General features: G+C 44.9%; 2 protein-coding genes across 2 annotated transcripts; both read left to right on the top strand.

Moving 5' to 3' along the window:
* The first annotated feature begins 4167 nt into the window (after positions 1-4167).
* On the top strand, positions 4168-9937 carry LOC135391577 (uncharacterized). The gene is made up of 4 exons (XM_064621878.1): positions 4168-4281; positions 9209-9395; positions 9454-9699; positions 9762-9937. Exons 1-4 carry the CDS (start codon positions 4168-4170, stop codon positions 9935-9937), a joined length of 723 nt encoding a protein of 240 aa, XP_064477948.1.
* A 2112-nt stretch (positions 9938-12049) lies between these two features.
* On the top strand, positions 12050-15964 carry LOC135391568 (uncharacterized protein K02A2.6-like). The gene has a single exon (XM_064621866.1). The coding sequence runs from the start codon at positions 12050-12052 to the stop codon at positions 15962-15964; it is 3915 nt and encodes a 1304-aa protein (XP_064477936.1).
* The last annotated feature ends 7299 nt before the right edge of the window (positions 15965-23263 follow it).

Raw genomic sequence — 23263 nt, 5'->3', positions numbered from 1 at the left:
TGCATCCGCATGTTAAAGCTCACCTTCGACGCATGAGGCGGCACTGTGCTCCTTCACCCTCTCACATTGGGAGTAAAGGGGAGACGCGTCTCTGGAGATGCGCCCAATGAACAAAATAAAGAAAAAACTGGTCTCCCTTCTCGAATTTTTTTGCGGACGATCTATCGGACGGATTTTTGTTCTGACAGCGGCTCGGTATCAGGTGACCGAAGAGACCAGATCTTCTGATTGGGACAACTTCGGAGCTCTTATAAATAAAAAGCTAATTATTGAAAGTTAACTAGAGCATTGCCTTAGGAGTTTGCTTGTGCCCTCTTAAGAAGTGCCCTTCAGCATATGTTACATTGCAACTGGCTTCATATCGAAAAAAGTGATTATATATTTTTAAAAACGTCTGTCCGCGTTTGGTTTTGACACCCTGTATATCTAGAGCAATTTAATCTGTGCAGCTACGTTTATTGTTAGCGACAGCTCTCGTTTTTTCCTCTACTTCATGCAAAAAGGACCAACTTGGCCCTCCTTTATTAGCGAATCGTCCCTTTTTCTCAAGGTTATCCCTTTTCCATAAGTTAGTTCACGTTATCCACTCGCACATATCTCGTTCCTCAAAAATCTTACCCCGTCGCTATCATCAATACAAAGTCAAACGCCTCGATTTCGACACAGACGTTTTTTTCTAGATCGTTCTTCCGCAGGACAGCCCTTGACAGGACTAACTAACCTTCACAACGAGCCGATATCATGGATCATCCTAAATTTGTCGGACGCTTACCCCATCTTTCATAATCACCCCACTCTCACAGTCAATCGTTTATCTTCCCGCTGTCAAGATTGTGCTCATGGCTCGTTGTGGTCGCAGCAATTGTTGTAATTTTGTTTTCTGTATGTACAATTCTTTTATAATTAGTTGTTCTGTTGTAATGCCTTCCTTATCCCACCCCTCATTTAATGCCATTGGGGTGTTTTGAATGAAAAAAGGGTGCACCGATGACATTTAAACTTGCTCCTTGAAATGGCAGCTACTGGTTGCAATGCAGGCGGAAAGCAAGGCATTGCTACTGTGTCAATATCAAGATAATAATGCATGCTGTTTATTCTTGTCCTTTATGGAATTTGTAGAAAAAGCTATGAGAGCAGGACAGATGTCGTTTTTGTCGTTTATGTCGTCTCCATTTTTTTCTTTTAAAATCAATCAATCAATCGTTTTTGCAGTTGAGTTATTCGTCCAGGCGGGTATCCTCTCGAAGAAAGTATGCAACTACAAGATGACTAATTAGTTAAGGTCCGTTAATTTTGGGCAAAGGGGAGATAGCAGAATGAGAGACCTTGTTGAAGGCCATTCCATTTCTAGCAAGTCGTGAAACCGAAAGTCGTCGGTACATAGGCCGTATAACGCAACTGCAATAACGACCTCTCTGCTGCTTTGATGGCGTTTTCATAAAAATCCTGTAAACAATAAAAATAAACACCCTCTATAACAGCAGCAAAGCACCTTAGCAAATAACACTGTGGAGACTTGTATGACATCATTTACGGTGTGTCCTCGGTTATTCTAGCTTGAGCTGGCACGCATGTGGAGTGAGGTCAAGAGTCTCACTTGACGCAAGCACCGAAGTACTGCCAAGCAGCGAGGGCGCTCCGAGAAAATACGTGGTGGAAGACATTAGAAGGTTGTGTTGCGCTGTGTTCTTGTTCTCAGGGTTAGTGCCGACCGTGGGGCAGGAAAAGCGCGAAACGCACCCCACCCTTGCCCCACTCCCCGCTTACAAAATGTTACAACATTCCCCAAAAAGCTTATCTTCAGATCTCGAACAAAACCTTGGGCTTTCTTTATTACCCAACTGAGCCCCCGGGATCATACGTCCTTCGCCCCTTCTGGAGAGGACTCCTGGGATGGCTCTCCCCCCCCCCCCCCCCCCCCCCGGAGCGGCGCTCTGTCTGAGAGTATTCCTTCCACATGCACAACCAGGTAGCATGCCGCCATCTGTCTTTTTCGATGACTGCCGTATTTCAATTCAGCCTGCGCCATGTCTATTCTCCATCTAAAATATGTGGTATTGTCGACGACCACTGTTTTTTCGAATGCATTCTAAGCACTGAAACTAGGCGCTAGAGAACAGCTGTGCATTGAATGGCTCGGGTTAAGCAGAGATTAATACCCGGCATTGCGACGCCACGTAAGAAAAGAAAATATAGCTTTAAGTCATACACTTTTCTCTCTACAGCATGGTTTTCGTCGGAACTAATCTCGCGAAACTCAACTCGTCGGCTTTTTACACGACCTTTTTTTCTAACCTAGACTAGTTACACCAGACCGACGCGATATTTTTCGACTTTCGAAAGGCCTTTGAGAAGGTCTCTCACGAGTATCTCTTCCAAAAGCTGCCTCCCCTAAACATTGACCCATCTTGAGCTAGATACGAGAGTTTCTCTCCTACAGGTCTTTGATTTGTCGTGTAATAACAACCTATCCGACACTGTGGCTGTAACTTCCGGAATCCCACAGGATTCTGCACTAGGTCTTATCTATTCCTAATCGATGTTATTGAGCTCCCCAGCGACCTTTCCTCTACTGCGCGCCTCTTTGCCAAGGACTGCGTTATTTATCGCAGGGTTTCATCTATCTCTGATAAACTAATTCTCGAACAGGACCTATCACTAATCCACTCTTGGTGCTTAACGTGGAAGATGCCTCTCAACCTTAAGAAGTGCAGTTGCATGACATTTAATCGCCGTAACTCGACGAGCCTTCCTCCTTTCCCTTACTTTCTCGAAAACAATGCTCTCTCTTATGCTAATTCCTACAAATACATCGGGCTCTGTATATCTACCCATTTGCCATGTTGAATTCATTATAGGTAACGCTAACATCTCCCTCGGCACCCCTCTCCCCCTCCCCGCCCCCGCGTTCTAGGGCTACGGTCTAAAAATGGCTACAACAATATGCCCTAAATAGCTTATATTCAGATATCGAACAATACCTTGGGGCTTTCTTTATTACCCAACTGAACCCCCAGGATTTTATGTCCTTCGCAACCTCTGGAGAGGACTCCTGGGATGGATGCCCTCCTCCCCCCTCGGAACGGCTCCGTCTGAGAGTATTCCTTCCACATGTACAAACAGGTAGCATGCCGCCATCTGGCTTTTTCGATGGCTGCCGTATTTCAATTCAGTCTGCGCTTTGTCTTGTACTCCATCTAAAGTATGTGGTATTGTCGACCACCGTTCTCTTTTTTTTTTTTGTTCGAATGCATTCTATGCTGTGAATGATGTGCGTATGAGCATTAACACTAGGCGCTCGAGAGCAGCTGGGCAATGCATGGAACGGGTTAAGCAAAGATTAATACCCGGCATGGCGACTCCACCTATGGAAGGAAAATATAGTTGTCTGACAGCGTTTGCTCTGTGTTTTAAAGGGATGGTCTCGTACCCCCTGGCCCCCTCATAAAGTGCACCATTCGATCGCCCTGTGTTGGAAATGGAATAGTGCGAATTTACCCGACAAAGCACGTCACGGTTATTAAATAAACGAATTAAATCGATAAGGATTGCACAGCATACCGCGATTTGTGTTGGCAACAACAACAACAACCGCTACGTCGGCCTGCGGGTACTGCGAGAAACTCCGTGATTGGATGCAGAAATCGTCTGCTTTCGCGCGCGCTAGCAGACGACTTTGAGAAGTGACTGGAGACCGTGGAACTCTCGTACATTTTCTTTCAGTTGCCAAGAGAAAGACGCATATTGTAAGAAGCGGCCTACTTGCTGGTTTAGAGAAACGGTGTCAATCCACCTTTGCGTCCCCATTTCGAGAGCAAAGGGAAGCTGGGATGACTCGACCTAAATAAAATCGCTTGGCGCCTTGAGCTTGCCTAGTACACTATCGTTCTGTGCTTCGTGAATTTCTCATCGTTACACCTACGGAACATGCCGAATGGTGGAAACTATTGCAGCGTGCCTGGGTGTAACAACAGGTCTGTTGTCAATGGCAATCTGAGTTTTTATGCCCCGAAGGACGAAGCGACGAAGCGTAAATGGGAAGCAACCATCGAGAATCACACACTCGAAGCGTCTTCAACGAAAGTCCTGAATGTGAAACGAGTGTGTTCCGCACATTTCGCTGATGACGCATATATGGTCAGGGATCTTCTGCAAGCGCGGTTCGGGATGGCTCCAAAGAAGATGCGGCTCGATGTAGGAGCCGTCCCAACGATCTTCGGAGCAACTTCTGGCGACAATGGTCTTAACATCAGTAACGAATCTGATGTGCATAATTCCGAGGTCAGTATATTTTATTTGAGCCCGCGAAACCCCGAAACGTGTGCCGCGAGCGTAACGCGAATGAGTACTGAACCAACCGCATGCCGTAATTGTTGCGTACATCGCCTTTCCAGGCCTGCCAGGTGCTGTCCCAAACGGAATCGTGTATTGCCGAACATTGTGAGTTCCATGCTATGTCTTGACGTCGCACATGCGAAAAATAACCAACGTTTGACTGCTGTTGATCCAAGATATTTTTTTTTGAGGGGGGGGGGGGCTGCCCTGGATAGCGTGCTATTCCGCTACCAGAGTCAACTGAAACTCTCTGTAACGACTGAAATTGAGAGGAGGGGGGTCACGACATCCGGATCCCCTCCCCTAGACCCCGTCCCTGGTTCAATAGTATGCTGGTGGGATTGCAACAACAGCTGTTTCACTTGGCACAACGCGCAAGATCGAAATGTTACGATTCACACGCTAATATACGTATCCTTGTATTTTGGCTGCATTCTAGGGTCACAAAACGAGGACTGGATTTTATTATATTGCGTTTTACTTATTGCACATATCTTGCAACAGCTGTATCTTTCATCTCACTTGATCGTTTTTTACCCTTTTAGTGACAGACAATTCAGAGAGAGCAAGATGCGAGAGCAGAGGGACTTTCCTTCCTGTGCCACAGTCAATATCTGATGATGGTATGTCACCAGCAGACATGTATAGCTACTCAGTCACATATCTTCTTACCTTTTCTCCTTCATTGATGCGAACATCTATATAGAATATTATATCTAGCTCATTAACATGTCGTGACAAAGTTAGCTTCAACTGCAACAATGATTAAACTCACTTTGAGAAATTAGTTTAACACTAGCATAAATACCACATTTTAATTTTTTTCCTTTTTATGTTGTCTGATTTATTTTCTACTTTATCTTCTACTTTTCTACTTTGTGACTTCTCCCAACATGTCAATACATCACTGCTATGAACACATTGCACATCAAATATAGAAAATACAGGGTGTAATTATGTGGTGGCTAACTATAGGATGTTTTCACATGAAGTCAAGCGAACCTGTTAGTCCTCCATGGTGGTGGTCACTTTTTCGGCTTAGCTGCCGCGCTTAGCTAGCATTTGCTCGAAAACGAAGCCTTCAATGGTGTTTTGAAATGAGGAACGCGTCCATACCCTTCTTTTATCCCAAAGACGCTTCGCCATTCTCGTTCTCACATTGTTCTTTTATGAAATCTATGGTTGTCGCATCGAAAAATAGCACAGCTCGTCATCTTTCAACGCCGCTAGCACGAAAAATGACCATCAGTGGGAGGAGCTTACGACAATGCCACGTCATTGCCACGTCACAATGTGCCGTAGGTGAAAGCTCCCTATAGCATAGCTCTTGATTTCAACGTCTTTTACAGTCAACGTGCTGGTGCTTGACGGGTTGCCCTTACAACCCCTGATACCCTACCAAACTGTAAGCCAATACGGGTTCAAGTATACACTTGTGCCATACAACCCAGACGAAGGCGCAGGAGCTACCGACAAGGCCACACAGACAGCTGTTCCAACTTGCACTCTTAGTATGCACATCTATGTTCCTAAATTCTGTATTATATGGTTTCTTCATCTAGATTTGTTTGTGGATATTACAAACTGTACATGCCTTTTAGGAACACAGACTCATCTGCACCGTCCTAGAGTGTCTACACAGGCTTCACAGGCTTCTGTAAATCCTGCCAGTAAGGTGTCACTGGATTCAGCAAGCAGCAGCAGTTGCATGCCCGAGTGTGGCGACAGCGGCATGGGCAGCCACTTTGAGATGACACCACGAAACACGTTCCTGCCTTGACTCTCGACACCAGCCAACCGTTGCTAAGGAGCTCCACTCCGATACCAAAGGAGCTCAACATAACTGTTGAGTCTGAACAGTACGTAGCTTAGTACAGACAAACAGTATGCACTCTAAACGGGGGAAAAAATTGGACAGAAAACTGCGCATAGAGATTATTTACGTCAAAATACGTATTAACAGAAGAGACCACATATAACAAACTGGGCAAAGTAATCTGTGAACAGTCCTGTTGCTTTGCTTATTGAACGCAGTTTCCATGAAATATTTCTTTTTTTTTTTCTTTCTGCAGCCCACGTGATCCGCATGACACGACATTTCAGCTCTCCAGTGTCTCAGAAGGCACAGACTCTGACGAGTAAGCTAACATGACTAAAATCAGTGCAGTTTATTTGTCGATTTGCTTGCAAATTATGAATGCAAATAATCTACTGATGCTTTCAGGTTTGAGAACGAGGAGCCGTTCAGGTCGCAGCATACATCCTATACTCATAAAACGTAAGTGTGAAACATTTCATTGTGTTTATTGTATCTCATCAGAGGTCAATAATGGATCCAGGACATTTGCTCCCCGGACAATTGCCCACCGACTGAAAGCTAAACGCGGACAAATACTCACCAAGGTTTCTGACGTGCTTGTTGTTTGTGCAAGTTATGTGTCGTGTTTGGTGGTTCGTGCAAGTGGAATAGAAAAAGTATATTTCACAAGTATACTTCGTTAGGCATCGGGGTGGGGGTGGGGGGAGATGACTGCTGGGAAACATCAAATTTGTGGGTCATGTTGGCAACCGCACCTATGACAACAGCCTCTTATTAGTATAAATACTTCATACATGCGCACAAACACAGAAGCACTGTAGGACTCACATGGCAGTAGGGTATGTTGATAAGGGCGGAGCATGGGTGTACCATTATTAAGGACACATATCTGTTGTTCATTTACTTTCAAAACATATCTTTAATAGCTATGAAGCGGACTGATATAACTAGCAAAAATGCTGCGTGCCTGGCAAGTCTAAAACCGTATAAAAATAATGTGTACCGATCAATGCCACCTTTTCGTAATACTGTGAGGGTTATACTGGGATTAGTGCTACATAAACTAATCCGATCACAAATTTTAACCCTGACCTCGCGGAATGCAGTGCGTACGCATACAAATACGCTCTCTGTTATTGTGTCATGAAAAGTCGAGGCTACAAAATTAGCTGTTCTCTTTTCATGCTTCGACGAGTAGCTTTTATGACGACGAGTAAAGATGAACCTCAGAAAGGTCTTTTTGTACTTCATATCTCACAGGGCAGTCCAGCTTTGTGTATGTGAGGTTGTGTTCCTTCGTCAAATATCCCCTGTACAGATAACGAGCACTGGAAGACTTTTTACCACACCCCTTATTTCCTTGTTTCTTGTAAAATAATTACCACACAGATGCCGACACGGTTTCTAAGAGGTTCGAAAAATAGAATTGCGATTTTAAAAATACAACGCTGATTATCATTCACTGTGTCACACAGCATAAAAGGTGAAAAATAGAACGAGTGAGCAAATGTCCGGACTCAGCATGGATTGGTGAGCAATTGCCCACTCTCCGTCAATAATACAACACTTGCATTGTGCCACAATGAAGCATTTTGAATTTTGAAAATCATGTTTTATATATCTTTTAGGTGTGCAGCAGATGAGAGGCTGTTTATTGTAGCGGAACCTTGTTTAAGAGAGCTGCTATCAGTGTGTCCTTCATGTCAGCGAGAGGATGTTGAAGCTGATATCACTCTCAAGGGCACCTGTGTAACAGCAAAGATGACTTGCGGTTGCCAAAAAGAAAGGCTGTGGTACAGCCAGCCATGGGCGGGCAATGGGCCACTGGGGAATGTTTTGCTGTGCTGCAGGATACTTTTCTCTGGTACAAACATTGCCAAAGCCCTCCGAATGCTGAAAATTATGGGAGTCCCAGCACTCAGGAGGTCTCAGTTCTACAAAACGCAGCAATGTTATTTGTTTCCTGCAGTAAACAATGTGAGTATCTCTTACATTTAGGATAAGCTGACTGTGTGACTTATAAATGACATCGGTCAGTGCTTTCATGCAATATGTCTTACTACAAGTGCAAAGTCAGAGAGCGCAAAATCATATGCAGTGCATAAAGCATACATTAATATAAGCGCTGTTCATTTACAGGTATACGAGACGAAGCAACAAAAACTGCTGGAGGAGCTGCGCCCAGTGCCTTTAACACTTGCTGGTGATGGGAGGTGTGACTCTCCGGGTCACACAGCTCTCTATGGCAGTGTTTCCCAAACTTTTGGCGGTGACGGACCCCCGGAAGCGATGAGAACCAATTCACGGACCCCCCCCACACACACACACACACGCACACACACACCATCACAGCCAGTGCATAACCAGCAACCTCGTCAGCTGCTGCGTGCTTTCGATACAGCTTCAGAAACGATTCCGGGCTGGTTTCTTCCTCTTGTTTGTATATATATGACGCGGACAAACGTGCATTGCAGGACTTTTGTATCAGAAATTAGAAGCTAGCCGTTGAAGCATGCTTGTAGCAATTTTGGAAGTTCTGGGTGTTTGGAAATCGGGCAGCATGTACGAGCGCGTGTTTGTGGGGACGAAAATCCTCACTGAAATGTGAGAGACGGTCGCGGACCCCCACGGACACTCTCGCGGACCCCCAGGGGTCCGCGGACCACACTTTGGGAAACACTGCTCTATGGCACGTATACATTACTGGAGACCACTGCCAATCGCATTGTACACTTCGAGTTAGTCAATGTAAACGTGTATCTGTGCGTGCTATGCCAAGTACATTGCAATGCAGAAACTTTATGGGGCCATCAGTGGTAGCAAATTCCTGGTAGAACTCTTTTTGAAATGCTGTTATATTTTTATTGATTATTTCTGACTACAAAATATAAACCTGCAAACACAGTCTGGCTACCACATTATGTCACATGCACCTATAAAGCAGCAGACTGAGGACCAATCCACGTGGCAGTCGGCCCTGTAAACGCTTTAATACCTCACAGATTGTTAGCAGTATACATTGATGAATTCACTGGATTTCTTTCTAACTACTAGGTCACAGAGGTGACAAGCAGCAACGCCATGGAGAATCATGGGCTACAAAGGTGTCTTGCATTTCCCGAGGTGCATGACATAGTAGTAGACATGCTTGTCACGGATCGGCACACAGGCATCAAAGCCATGATGAGAGACTTGTGCCCCCACATTAAGCATCGATTTGTTGTGTGGCATGTTGCCAAAGGTGAAATCACAGTGAAAATGAAGCTTACAGAAAAATTTTACATGTGTGCTTATAACAGGTATCAAGAAGAAACTTCTTGCTCTCGGTCGCGCAGCAAAGCATCAGGTGGTGCAGCTGTGGATCGAGAGTATAGTTCGGCATGCCTATTGGTGCCCCAAAACCAGTGGGGATGATGGTGAACTGTGCCGGGCTAAATGGGTGTCCTTGATGAACCATATCGTTGATGTCCATCAACACGAAGACCCCTGGTACCCTGTCTGCTACCACGGGCCAGTGTCCCCACCAAGGGAATGGCTGAAGGAAGGTGAGCAATTGAAAATCTATAAAGAATGATGTGTAATAAAATTTCATGACGCATAATTCCAGAAAGTGAGACCTACATGCGCGTGCATGATATACTGATGGCTCCTACACTTCTGAAAGACATTCCGATGCTGTCATCTACAAATCAGACATTTGGCCTGGAAGCATTTCATAGCGTTCTCCTTCATTTTCTGCCAAAAACACATGGCTTCTCAGATGCTGGAATGCGTGCAAGGTAATAGTAGCACTTGAAGGTTCTGATGTTATAGAGAAAGAAGCTAGCAAGGTGAAATCACAAGCAAGATGCATTGTTTCTTGTCAGAACACAACTAGCAATCTTGCATTATAACGAAAATGCAGACCGCGTCCAGCTGGTGGAAGATGGCGCAAAGCAGTACCGCCTGAAACCATCCAAGGTGAAGAAGACGTGGCTTGCCGTCCCACTGAAAGAAAATGCCACACACAGTAAGCTATACAAACATTAGGCATGCAATGAGAAACATTGTGACTTAGCAAAAGATGTAATAACTGCACAGAACACTGTGGCCTTGGAATTATATAATTACGGATTTTTCTCCTTTTGTGCAGACTACACAGTGACACTAACTAATGCAGTTTTGAGCCGCATGCAACAGTACCCAACCGTTGAATTGGCAAAAAAGGCACTAGTGTTCAAGGCTCAGCTGGCCCGCTCAACAACGTATACGTTGTTGAGCGTCATATATGGTGGGAAGAATGGGATATATGTGGTCATATATGGTGAGAATCCCACCTTTGCCGATGCTGTTAAGCAACACAGAGCCAGGTATTTATACTGCAGATGATTATACTCGTGTATCTACTCAGCATTTTACTAAGTTTACAGCGCTGTCTGCAATGCTGAGTACATTGTTACCTCTTCTGTAAATAGGTTCAACATTTGAGGGACCCCGTGATGACTCTGAAGCCGGCCCCAGTCTTCTTAGAAAGTCCTCATTTGTTACCTCTCTTCAAAGAAGACAAGAAAAAAAACGGCCCTTATCAGGGCCACCCAAATGTCTTCAACAGAGCCCAGCGCTGCGTCGTAAACCCTTGCTAATGAGAAATGCAGTTGCTGTGCTCAACTGTGTGTGGATTACCAACATTCCCACTGTCCTTATCAAGTGGCAGCTGGGATTTTATGTCCCAACATGTGTAGGTAAGAGCCCACCCAGCGGCTAGTGTGTCGTTTATTGGCCATTTGTATATTTTTTCTGCGCATCCAGCTCTGTGATGTGTGTATGTGGTGTGGTATGTGTGCGTGGTGATGTGTGTATGTGGTACAGAGTCATGTGGGCATTTTATCATTTCCACAATTATTTTCACATAATTTGTGTCGCTGCACCGTGTCCTCCGTTGACATTTTCCACCGAAATGTGCATTACCAGTCACAGTGACAGCAATACTCACTACGTCACTGACCAGCATGGCAAATGGTAACCCTCTCCGTAATCACAAAGTACAGCAACTGCATGACCTATGTGCCCCAAGCAGCACAATGTACTGAAAGTCGAGTGCAATAGGGGTGGACGGGTAGGTGGAAGGCCTTGAACACGCTCTTGCAACTAAAGAACATTGATAAGACACATACCATCCACCCCTATTGCACTCGACTTGCGGTACATTGTGCTGCCTGGGGCATGTCTGCGCCTCTACCAATTTTCATGAAAGCAACATGGGCGTAATCAGGATTTTTTACAAGTGGAGCAAAGTGCTTCTGGGGGCAGTGCGCAAAGCTCATCCGTCTGTTTTCCTGGAGACGGACGGTGGTGACATGTGGTTGCTCATAGGTTCATATTATGATATCTGAGAAAAATATATATCGGTATACAGGGTGTCCCAGAAAACGTGTCATTGAATTATAATAAAAAAACTACACCACCTAGAATCATGCGGTCAACGGCATTTGTTCTTCTAGGTTTTTGCCACCTCCTGATGTGAAGGTCGTGTAAAGTAAGTTTAATAATGTAAGTTTTCGCGAACTGAAGTCGGAAATTTGCCAAGGTCACTTTTTTACCCCAGCAATGTGAAAAGCGTGTCTAATTTATTCAAATTAATGATAAGTGACAGTGATATTCAGGGGTATCTGTTATGTATTGGGTTGTTTATGTGTCAAGTTCTTTGTTATCACATGGGTTATGTAAGCGCGGTCCGAAGACGACGACGATGGGCGCGCGACAAAGAGAATAGTGCGCTGGCCAAGCCGGTACTGTCTGTACGCAGGGGACTACTAATAAAAGGTAATCCATGGACATCGGTGTTCGCTTATGCTTATAAGCCATCAGGAACTCACGGAAACTCGGATCTAACACTGGCGACGAGACGGAAGCAGGATGGCAGCGACTGAGGCATATTCAGAACAGTTTCAAGGTACCGACTGGGCCACATGGGCGGAACGCTTGACGTTCTTCTTCGAAGCGCAAGGAATCACAGACCCTATTAAAAAAAGGGCCCAACTGCTTACAAGATGCGGACCCCAGACGTTTGCGACGATTCGAGCTTTGCTCGCTCCTCGGAGCTTGTATGACGCCACGTACCAGGAGATTGTGGAACTGCTCCGGAAGCACTACGACCCGCAACCCTCCGAGGTTTTCAGCAGATGCAAATTCCAAAGGAGAGATCAACAAGCTGGGGAATCCATTAATACCTACGTAACAGCACTGCGTAAACTTGCAGCTGACTGTAACTTCGGTGCTGCGTCCACTCCGACAGGAACAGCGGTGGAAACAGCGGCGTCATCAACAGGTGCTGGCACCGCTACGTCACCGGCGACTTCGTCCACGATGCTTCCGCTTGATATTATGCTCAGAGATAGATTTGTCTGTGGCATAAAGGATAGCAATCTGCAACAACGACTATTTGCGGAAAGGGACCTAACGTTCAGCAAAGCACTGGATTTTGCGTTGCGGGCAGAAAGTGCAGCGGCTGAGCAAGATGGCGTGAAAGCATCTCAGGAAGAAGTACACAAGATAAAGCTCCAACAGAAAGACGGCAATAGGACAAGGAAAAACCAACGCAAAGTTAGTTGCTACCGTTGTGAAGGGGCACACTTTGCAAGAGACTGCAAGTACAAGAATGCCCGATGTAGATTCTGCAAGAAGGTGGGCCACATTGAAGCCGCGTGTCGTAAGAAAAAAGCAGCTGGCAAAAGCGACACCAACCTGTTGACAGAAGACGAGGATGGAGCAACATCACTGGATGATCTGTACCATGTCGCGCAGAAGGTATCGAACTCCAAGTTCTTAACAACGTTACTCGTTAACGACAAGCCAGTACAGTTCGAAGTGGACTCTGGCGCGGCTTGCTCACTCATTGCCGAGGAAATGTACAAAAACACGTGGCCAGAGAAGCCGCCCCCACTAGCTCCGGGAACAGTACAGCTCAAAACATGGTCGGGTGAAGGGCTCGACATCTTGGGATCCACAACTGTCGTGGTCCAGTCCAGGAGGAAGAAGTGCATGTTGCCGCTACTAGTAATAAGGGGATCAGGAGCAAGTCTGCTTGGCAGAAATTGGTTTCGACCACTACAGATCGAAGTAAGCGGAATCAACTATGTCAACGGCGACTGCCTAGAACGAATACTCGAGGAACACAAAGAGGTCTTTGGAAAGGACATCCAAGGCCACAGAGGCGATCGGGTAGACATCCAGCTTCAGGATAGAGCAACGCCGAAATTCTGCAGGGCAAGGCCTGTGCCATTTGCCCTACGGGAAGCCGTATGCGCAGAACTACAATGCCTAGAACAGCAGGGGATCATCGAGCCGGTGCAGCATTCCGAGTGGGCAACTCCGGTGGTGTGCGTTCGGAAGAAGGACAACACCATACGACTATGTGGGGACTATCGGAGCACAATTAATGCAGCAGCGATGAAGGCGGATTATCCACTGCCTACGCCAGACGAGGTGATGAGCAAACTGCAAGGAGGCACGCTCTTTTCCACGTTGGACATGACACAGGCCTATCAACAGTTGAGAGTGACAGAGACAACCGCACAGCAGTTGACCATCAATACCGTGAAAGGCCTGTACAAAGTCAAGCGGTTACCATTTGGAATAGCAGCAGCTCCTGCTATATTTCAGAGGTTTGTCGAGAAGCTTCTAGCTGGCATTGACGGCATCGCAGTCTACCTAGACGACATCATTATCAGTGGAGCAGACCAACAACAGCACAATCGACGTCTGGAAACAGTACTGGCAAGACTGGAACAGTCCGGACTGAGACTTAAGAAAACAAAGTGCAAATTTGCATGTACCGAAGTGGAATTCTTAGGACATAACATCACAGGTTCGGGCGTGCGGCCGACAGATGCAAAAATACGGGCACTACTGAAAGCTCCTGAGCCAACGTCGAAAGAGACCTTACAGTCATTCCTCGGAATGTTAGCCTTCTATGATCGTTTTTTGAAAGGCAGAGCAACTACGGCAGCACCACTCTATAAACTGCTTGCGAAAAACGCAACGTGGAAGTGGACCACGGAACACAAGACTGCATTTGAGGCGCTCAAGGAACAGATTTGCCATGCTCCTGTGCTGGCCCACTACGACCCACACAGACCACTGATACTATCATGCGACGCTTCGCCGTACGGCGTGGGTGCGGTACTCGCGCAAGAAGACAATGAAGGCAACGAAAGACCTGTCGCTTTCGCATCCAGGACCTTGGGACCAGCAGAGAGAAATTACTCTCAACTAGACAAAGAAGGCCTGGCAATCGTGTATGCGGTTGTACATTTCCACATGTACTTAGCGGGTCGACACGTGCAAATATACACTGACCACAAGCCGTTACTCGGGATCCTCGGAACTACGAAACCTGTGCCACAGTTGACGTCGCCCCGAATGCTGAGATGGTGCGTTAAGCTTGCTGCCTATAGCTACGATCTAAGCTATCGTCCGGGAAAGCTGAACTCGAATGCCGACGTTTTGAGCAGGCTGCCGTTGCCGTCTACAGATGATGAGCCGTGCCACCCAGCGGATGTGCTAATGTTCGAAGCATTAAGCCGTCCTCCCCTAACTGCGGAAGAAATCTCGTCAGCAACGCAGAGCGATCCAGTTCTTTCCGAAGTGTACACCGCTATTAAAGCAGGGACGTTGTACAAGTTACGAGACGCACAGTTTCGCCAGTTTCGGGCAAGAGCCACGGAATTTTCCTTCCACAGAGGCTGTATTCTGCGTGGATCAAGAGTGGTCATTCCACAAAGCAAAAAGAAGCAGGCGCTAGAGTTGGTGCACGCTGGTCACCGTGGCATCGTGGCTATGAAAGCCTGTGCCCGGAGTTACATGTGGTGGTGCGGTATCGACAACGACATAGAGGAGATGGCCAAGACGTGCATCATTTGCGGGAAGAATCAGAAGTCTCCCGCGAAGGTGGTACAGCCAGAGTGGACTCGACCCAGCAGCCCATGGCACACCATTCATCTAGACTTTGCTGGACCTATTCGAGGTATCACATTGCTAGTAATAGTGGATGCCTATAGCAAGTGGATGGAGGTTCGGCAAGTGGAAAGTCCAAACTCAGCTACTGTGATACGAGTGCTCCGCGGCCTCTTTGCGACATTTGGAATTCCGCAAAAAGCAGTGTCGGATAATGGAACTGCTTTTGTGTCCGAGGAGATGAAGGAATTCTACCGGAGAAACGGGGTTAAGTGCGTCACGGCAGCACCTTATCACCCTGCTACCAATGGGCAAGCCGAAAGAATGGTCGGTTATTTTAAACGGGCACTGTCGAAAGAAACATCGGGAACGCTGGCTACGCAAGTTTCAAGGATATTGTTTAAGCAACACACAACGTGTCACGCGACAACGGGGAAGACCCCCGCAAGACTGATGTTCGGGCGAGAATTACCCTCGGCTCTGGATGGTCTCCTACCGAAACGTCACACCAGCCAGCTCGATAAGCTACCAGAATCAAGGACACTCCATGAAGGTGACGTGGTCCTCATCAGAAACTTCAGGAGCAAGCCAACATGGGTGCAAGGAGACGTGACCAGAAGAGTGGGTCGCCGTTCGTGGATGGTGCGCACAGAGGACGGCGAGTGCCGACGTCATATCGATCACATTAGGCTACTCCGACGTAAGGCACAACTGTTGGACACTGGCACTTCGCCTCTTCTGGCTTGGGACATAGGCGATACTGAGGATCAAGTTACCAGGAACGAGGAAACGTCGTCCGTTCCACCTCCTTTGGAAGGACGGCCTAAGAGAGTCAGAAGGAAACCAGATCGATATGGAGACTTTGTTTCGGAATAGATTCATTGTGGTTTGGGTTTTAACCTAAGGGGAAGAAAGTGTTATGTATTGGGTTGTTTATGTGTCAAGTTCTTTGTTATCACATGGGTTATGTAAGCGCGGTCCGAAGACGACGACGATGGGCGCGCGACAAAGAGAATAGTGCGCTGGCCAAGCCGGTACTGTCTGTACGCAGGGGACTACTAATAAAAGGTAATCCATGGACATCGGTGTTCGCTTATGCTTATAAGCCATCAGGAACTCACGGAAACTCGGATCTAACAGTATCCCATCAAAAAAATAGCCAAACATCATGCTCTACGGAGCTAGCGCGCGACAAATTTTTCAGCGCAATCTTTGTCAGTCTGACGAAAGGAGGTTGGAAACCCAGCTCACATCTTGCAACGTAGAAAGAGAACACAGGTATTGCGCATCGCGTCCGACTTTCGTTGGGATCGCACTTTCCCTCTTCCAATTTCAGGAACTGTCACTTTTTCTACTATCACTCTGTGGGCTGGGCTTGGAACCTCCTTTCGTCGGACTGAGAGCGATTGCGCTCGAAAAGTCGTCTGGCGTTATGGTTCTGTGCTACGAAAAGCACGATGTTCGGATATTTTTTGCAATGGGATAGCTCGCGAATATCACTGTCAATTATCATGAAATTGAGTGAATTCGGCACGCTCTTCATATTGGTGGGGTAAAAAAGTGACCTTTACTTGGCAAATTTCCGAGTTCATTTCGCAAATATTTACACAATTAAACTTACGATACATGACGCTCACATCAGGGTTTGGCGAAAACCTAGTAAGAACAAATGCCGTTGACCGCATGATTCTAGGTGGCGTATTTTTTAAATTATAATTCAATGACACTTTTTTCTGGGGCACCCTGTATGGATAACAAGTAAACAAATTTCAGAAATGATACTGAAGCTCTAGGGAGGGGCCACAACCGTCCTTGCCCCCTTCTGGGTACAACCATAGAAAGCAACCTATATTGACACCAGACTACAAAGGTTCCTAACACTGTAAGCCGTGAAAATGTCCTACCTTCAGATAAGTTGCTCATATATTCATTTGACAAACTACGCACTTTTGCATAGGTGATACCTGCAAGAAACAATGCATGTGTAGTAGATAAATGCAAAAAAGCGTGTGAGAGAAAGATTTGGAAATTTGCTATGTTCATCAGCAGAGTCAGTAGCTCCAATCTTATGGCATTGCGTGTTTGCGTAAAGCTGTCTATTTGTCATACTGGTATTCTATTGAAGCTTTCTCTATTTGTGGGAATTTCCACCATGTTCTCCTAGAAATATTGATGCAAAATAATGAAGATAAGGGCTTGTTCTATGCAGAGGCACGGTCTTTGCTACAGACATGTAGGATGGCCCTGAAAAGGGCCTTTTTTTCCTTAGACGAAGGGTAAGTGAAGATCCCGACGCAGATCAGCTTATGTGGATCTTTGTGTCTGTCATCTCCTCCTGGCACAATGACGATGAATGGAATGCCTCTGCCCACCAGGTTGACAACCTTCCAATGCTTCCTGTGGTGGATGCCGAGAACAGCATCTTTCAGAAGTCCATCCAAGACTATGTTCTTCCTGCAGTAGTGACGGCAACAATTTTTTATCCCTGTAACCATTCGGTACCAATTAAATGGTGACAGGCGCATGTGATTCTTAGGATGAAGAGCCAAAATGCTGAAATGTTATCTAAGGACCGTGGAACATAACATTCTTGAATGCAAATAAAAAGTTGTGTAACAAAAACAATACATTACCTTTCACGGGAAGTAGTCTGTGTATGTGGCAGATGGGAACAGGTTCCAAATAGTGCGCACAACACAGCCTGGAATCTGACGCCTGTTCCTTGGGCCAAGGTGCCCCCATATCCAATTGGTGAAACATGCATATGCTGCATATCTGATGCACCTGTCAAAAGTAATTGAAATGCAAGTCAATCCTACGTTTTTTTTTTATATGTGTGTCAGAACAAATGTCGCGTGACGGTCTGTTAAACAATCCCTGTAACTCTTGTGCCTTTGTTTCATCCACATATCCCGTATGCCTTCCCATTCCCAATAATGGAAAATGGATACAACATACCTGTTGTCGTTCGGATACAGTGGCCGTAGATCACGGCTGTGTCGCCGATACGGAGCACCGTTGACTATCAAAAGTTCCCGGCGTGTACAGAAGTCGGGGAACAACACATGTTGCGTGGGGTGTAGTTCCGTAGACGGGCTTATGGTTTTTTTTCTAATTAGCCGGAGAGTTCAGAAGAGAAATAATGCACTGAAGTGAGAGAAGACGATATAGCGAATATAAAAAAAACAAGAATTACAAGAATTTCTGGTCTAGAAGTTATTTTATATGCATTTGAACAACCCCATCTGACGCAGTTGTAGCGCTGGAGAAACACGGGAGTGCTAAGCCTAACGGATTCGAAACTTGTCACATTTCGAAAGGTAGGGGGCTAAACCACCTCACTTTAGTGAGGTTAGGTTAAGTTAGGTTCTACAGATTGGGGTAGGGGGGTCTGGGGGGGCGCCGCCCCCCCCCCCCACTTCAGGCACGCACTAGGCGGTGCGGGCGTCGAGACTGTGCCTCGTGTTAGGTCAGAAAGTCCTCATCCAAGATGGCGGATTGCCTCAAATAAACGAGCGATAAAATTTAATTTTTGTATGTTTGGTACGTTATAGGACGTTGATTTTTGTTCCATTTCATCCGTAATTTTCTCATCTTTCTAGTAAAATCATCCGTTATTTGATGTCTACTTCCGTTTGTTTAAAAAAGCCATTAGCCCGGCTACGGAACTACATCCGTTGCGTGATGCAGCGAACGCCGGCGCCGTTAACAACCGGCACCACGAGATCAACAGCCATGCAACACACATATTCGTCAACCTCCTGCGGCGAGCAGTGGCTACACATGCACCTGTAATGATTGTGCAAGTTAGAAGTGGTCACGAAACGACTCAATGTGCGCAAAATCGCCCACATTTACTGTGTAACAGTCTTACGTACCTAAAGTCAATCGGTTGAATATCGTCTACAACTTCCACTTGTTGACCACCTTGTTGTGGCAAAGGGTCAGCCTCGTAAGGATCGTCGATATCCTCGTAATTCAGCCGATCGATGTCAATGAAATCATTCTCGTCACCGCTGAGCGACAGGGATTCGTCGCTGTTGCTAAATTCGCTGTCAGACATGACTACGTCGCGCGTCAGCAACCTACGACCCCAGCAACCTACAACTGCCATGGCAACCGCGCCGAATGCACACAGTTGCTTTCCTTTCTGCTCAGCCAATGGGCGCACTACGAGAGCCACCCGCAGGCCGACGTCATACGTGACGTTGCATGAGAGTGAAGCGCAAATTCCGTCGTCTGCTATTACGATGTGTTTCGACAAATTCCTCGAAAACGACTGCGTTATTCCGAATGAAACTTTCACGGTTGTATTTGTAGAGCACTCGTGAATATAGTTTTGGGTAAGTTTCGGATCGCCCCGGCTGTACGAGACCGTCCCTTTAATATGCGTCCAAGGTTCCATAGTTTTTTTTTTTTTTAATATATCCTACATCAACTACAACATTTCTTGAATACAAAAAGAATAGGATGTACAGGAATGCAAAACGACAACGGCGAAAGCGGGGTTTCTAGCACGTTTTTTTTTTTGCACAATAAGGCAAGGGCTTCTTCATGTTTTCATCTGGCAACTTTTTCTCTGTCGCCCTGCCAATACAATAGTAAAATATAAAAGTAGATATATAGAGTGGGGAGCACTACAAACCTTACTTTGTTTTATGAATCTAACACACAGAAAATATGTGTCCTGTTTAGAATAGACATGGTACAATGAGAAACATCCAAGGCTCTCGGTTTTTTATCCTTTTCGTCAAAGCGGAGAGACCTAATCTTTATCTATAAAACCAAAGCGAAGAAATTGTGTATGATTTGTCACTCTAAGGGGTGGGGGCTCACTCTATCACACATTCCTTTCCTTTCTTTCAGCAAACATGATGTTCTCAAGGCCGATTGCTACCGCGAAGTTAGTACAAAGGCGATATATTTTATTGTACAATTATCGCAAATAGATATTAACATTATTCGATTCTAAAGAACACAACAAGAATTCTATCAAAACAATCAATAACCAGCAAAAACTAAGAACAGACATCAATATCAGAATACACCGGTTTTAGACAAACATTTTATAAGCAAACGAGAAATATTGTGATAACACCAGCGAAGCAATACTCAGTCAAAACGAGAAATGTTGCAAATTTAATTAATGTATTTCAAGTTTTTATACCAACTTGCTATAGTTCTTGCAGAAAGTTCTACACAGATGAATTAGACAGAAACAACACATGTGAAATGCAACTCAGAAGTATGCGGCTTTCCCAGCTCAGAGAATATTCAACTCAAGATCATTATTTTAATTAATGTCAATCGAGTAAACAGCTGAAAGAAATACTAGACAATAATTATTTCAGGCAGTCATTTTCTAGGCAAGCGAGAAATATTTAAAAGTTTCCTACAGAGGAAATCAACAGACATAACTGATACATCTTGCATACATAATTCCCAACTCACAGATTATTTTTAATATCAATCGAGTGAACACTTGAAACACAAAGTCTAAACAATAATTAATTCTGACAAATCATTTCTAAGCAAGCAGAGTGAATACACCACAGAATCAGTACAGAAACTTGTCTTCTTCAATGATCAAACAGGGTCAACTAGTGGATTCAAACAATAAAGTAAGAGGTGAAAGCCGTAGACCATAAACTTCCCCCACACCCAAGTCAATGTTATGCCCATAGGGAGGGGAGGATTCTCGCGCTGTCTTGTACATAGAATCATTGAAAGCATATGTTTTTTGTTACAAATTACATATTTTTGTAAATCAATTTCCATAATTCTCATGCCTACACGAGCGGTATATTAATAACATTCTAAACCCAATAGCATAACGAATTTTTAAACAATAAAATGAGCACAGATATGCTTTTAAGTAAGTGTAGACACACACTTGAATGCACAATGCACAACTGCTCCACATCTAAGAGTTGGACAGATTTTGTGCTCGTTACCATAAGTCATGAAAGGATGTGATAAAAAAACTGCTTCGAAAAAGAAGAGCCTCGAAATGAATTCGATATTACTGCATTTCGATACATCATAGACATGGTCGTATTCGGAGATATGGTAGAAATTACAGAATTGAAGTTGCAAGAATTTGTATGCCGAATCTGCAATGGTTACAAAAATATCTGCACATAAACATCAGAAGGACCACTGGGATTGATGGTGGAGTTTTTGAGGTCGGCTAACAAAGAATCAAAGTACTCGACTCCAGATGTAATCGTAATTGTTGCAAAGGGTACTGCATTTATCGAGAAAGCAGTGAGATCAAATCGTACCATATCATATCATATACAAGCGGTCTATATCGCATGATACATTACAGATTTGTTTAAATTACACCTAACTATTGACATGGAAAGTACATAAAAAATCCTGTCACGTGATATGTTCCATTCCATGGCTACGCAATTATTTTCTTCTACCTGTTCTTGCAATGATGTCGCAATATTGTTGTACAAGGTCTGATGTATCATCACTTATTGAAACTCAACGACCACCTGCGACGACTCAACTGCGGTGGACCACCAGACGATTTTCATCTAACACTCTCTTGTACGCCATTCAAGAATCCCATATAAAGACAGAAAACATCAATAAGAGATTGTGGAAGTTTGTGGCAACTAAATGCACTTTACTGAAGCGATACCAATACGGCGACATCGTATCGATTCCACTAAGCAACGCTGGATTGAAGCGATCCGTAATAAGACACTACTATATGATGCATTCTCAATTCATCAAACAAGACAACAAACGAAAACTTCAGAGTTTTGAATGGATAACTGTACTTTATCAAAATAAACAAGTGTATAACTGAAATTATAAATGTAATTTCTTTTTCATCACTATAATGAATTCTATGCATCGCAACGAAACCAGATTGATTGCGATTGTTGTTAGCATGGTTAGATTCAGAACAATCATTGCTAAGGAAACGAATATGGCACACTATGTGCAAGAATTCTCGCATGAAATCAGAGCTGAATAGATTTTACCTGACTACCAATAAACTATTTCTCTCTCTCTCTCCTGTCAACAATAGAATGCTGAGAAGCATGATCTTTACAACTTCAACATCCGAAGGATAGAATTCACGAAGAAGAATCGGTACAATTATGTGATTGAAAGTGAAAGGCATGATACATCAATCTTTGTTTATAAAACAGGAACACTAATCTTTTGGGAAGAATGTCTATAACATCTTTTGACAATATATGTTGAAAGGAACTTATTATCCAAATGCTGGGATGCAAATGGGAGAGTTTAGAAGCATGACGTGCAGGTGGAGTCTACAATTCTAATCACGTAATCCTCGTCACGCACAACACACAAACAAATACAGTCGACTCGCGTTTATCCGGACTTGATTTATCTGGATCCTGCACTATCCGGATAAAAAAGCATGCGATGGGATTTCTCCCCATGTATTTCGCCCTCGTTTATCCAGACTTCAGCTTCCGGACTCGGACGTGAATTCCAGGGAGCAGAAGTGACTAATACGCAACAATCTGCTTCAGCTATCTGGTCATTGTCCAGGAAGGACGCTTGGCCCACACCAAGTCAAGCGAGGTCGAGAACCCTGGTTGTGACCTCCTTTTCACTAACACAAAGAGGCTGTTGCTAGGAAGATTTTTCTCCCTTTCCCACTTTGCATGTTACACAAAAGTAGTCCACTGAGCAGTCTGGTCATTTCAGACTGAGAAGGTCGGCAATGAGGATCCCTTCTCTGCAATCACAGATGACGACATCGTCAGTGTCGTCGCTTCCGATAGCGTTCAAGAAGAGTCTGATGATGAAAGCGGGGATGCACCAGCTGTGACGGTAGAGAATGCCCGTGCGGCACTGAGAACACCGCTAGTATTTTTGGAGCAACAGAACAATATTTCGCAACTTAATGCCATTAGCAAAGGTATGCAAGAACTGGATGTGTGCATTAGAATGAAACAGATGCCAATGGATAGTTTTCTGTGTAATGGTCAATAAACATGTCCTTTTAGGATCACTCTGGATTTTCTTGTTTCACTTATGCGGTTTTCCCGCTATCCGGACATTTTCACAAGAAACAGAGCCGTCTCGATAAACGCAGGTCGACTGTATGACAAATTCTAAGTGGCAATCACATTTTGGGAGAAGCGAACCACACAATTATCATCAGAAATGTTTAAC

Source organism: Ornithodoros turicata, chromosome 1 (assembly GCF_037126465.1).
Source record: "Ornithodoros turicata isolate Travis chromosome 1, ASM3712646v1, whole genome shotgun sequence".
In the NCBI taxonomy this organism is placed as follows: Eukaryota; Metazoa; Arthropoda; class Arachnida; order Ixodida; family Argasidae; genus Ornithodoros; species Ornithodoros turicata.
The sequence above is the reverse complement of the archived record's forward strand: the minus strand, read 5'-3'. Positions and strand labels throughout refer to the sequence as shown.

Excerpts from the sequence above, each read along its gene's own strand:
- LOC135391568 (XM_064621866.1), top strand. The coding sequence starts at position 12,050 with ATGGCAGCGACTGAGGCATATTCAGAACAGTTTCAAGGTACCGACTGG.
- LOC135391577 (XM_064621878.1), top strand. The coding sequence starts at position 4,168 with ATGGCTCCAAAGAAGATGCGGCTCGATGTAGGAGCCGTCCCAACGATC. Across the intron at positions 4,282-9,208 it reads CTGATGTGCATAATTCCGAG|GTCACAGAGGTGACAAGCAG; the intron begins GTCAGTATATTT and ends TCTAACTACTAG. Across the intron at positions 9,396-9,453 it reads TGTGTGGCATGTTGCCAAAG|GTATCAAGAAGAAACTTCTT; the intron begins GTGAAATCACAG and ends TGCTTATAACAG.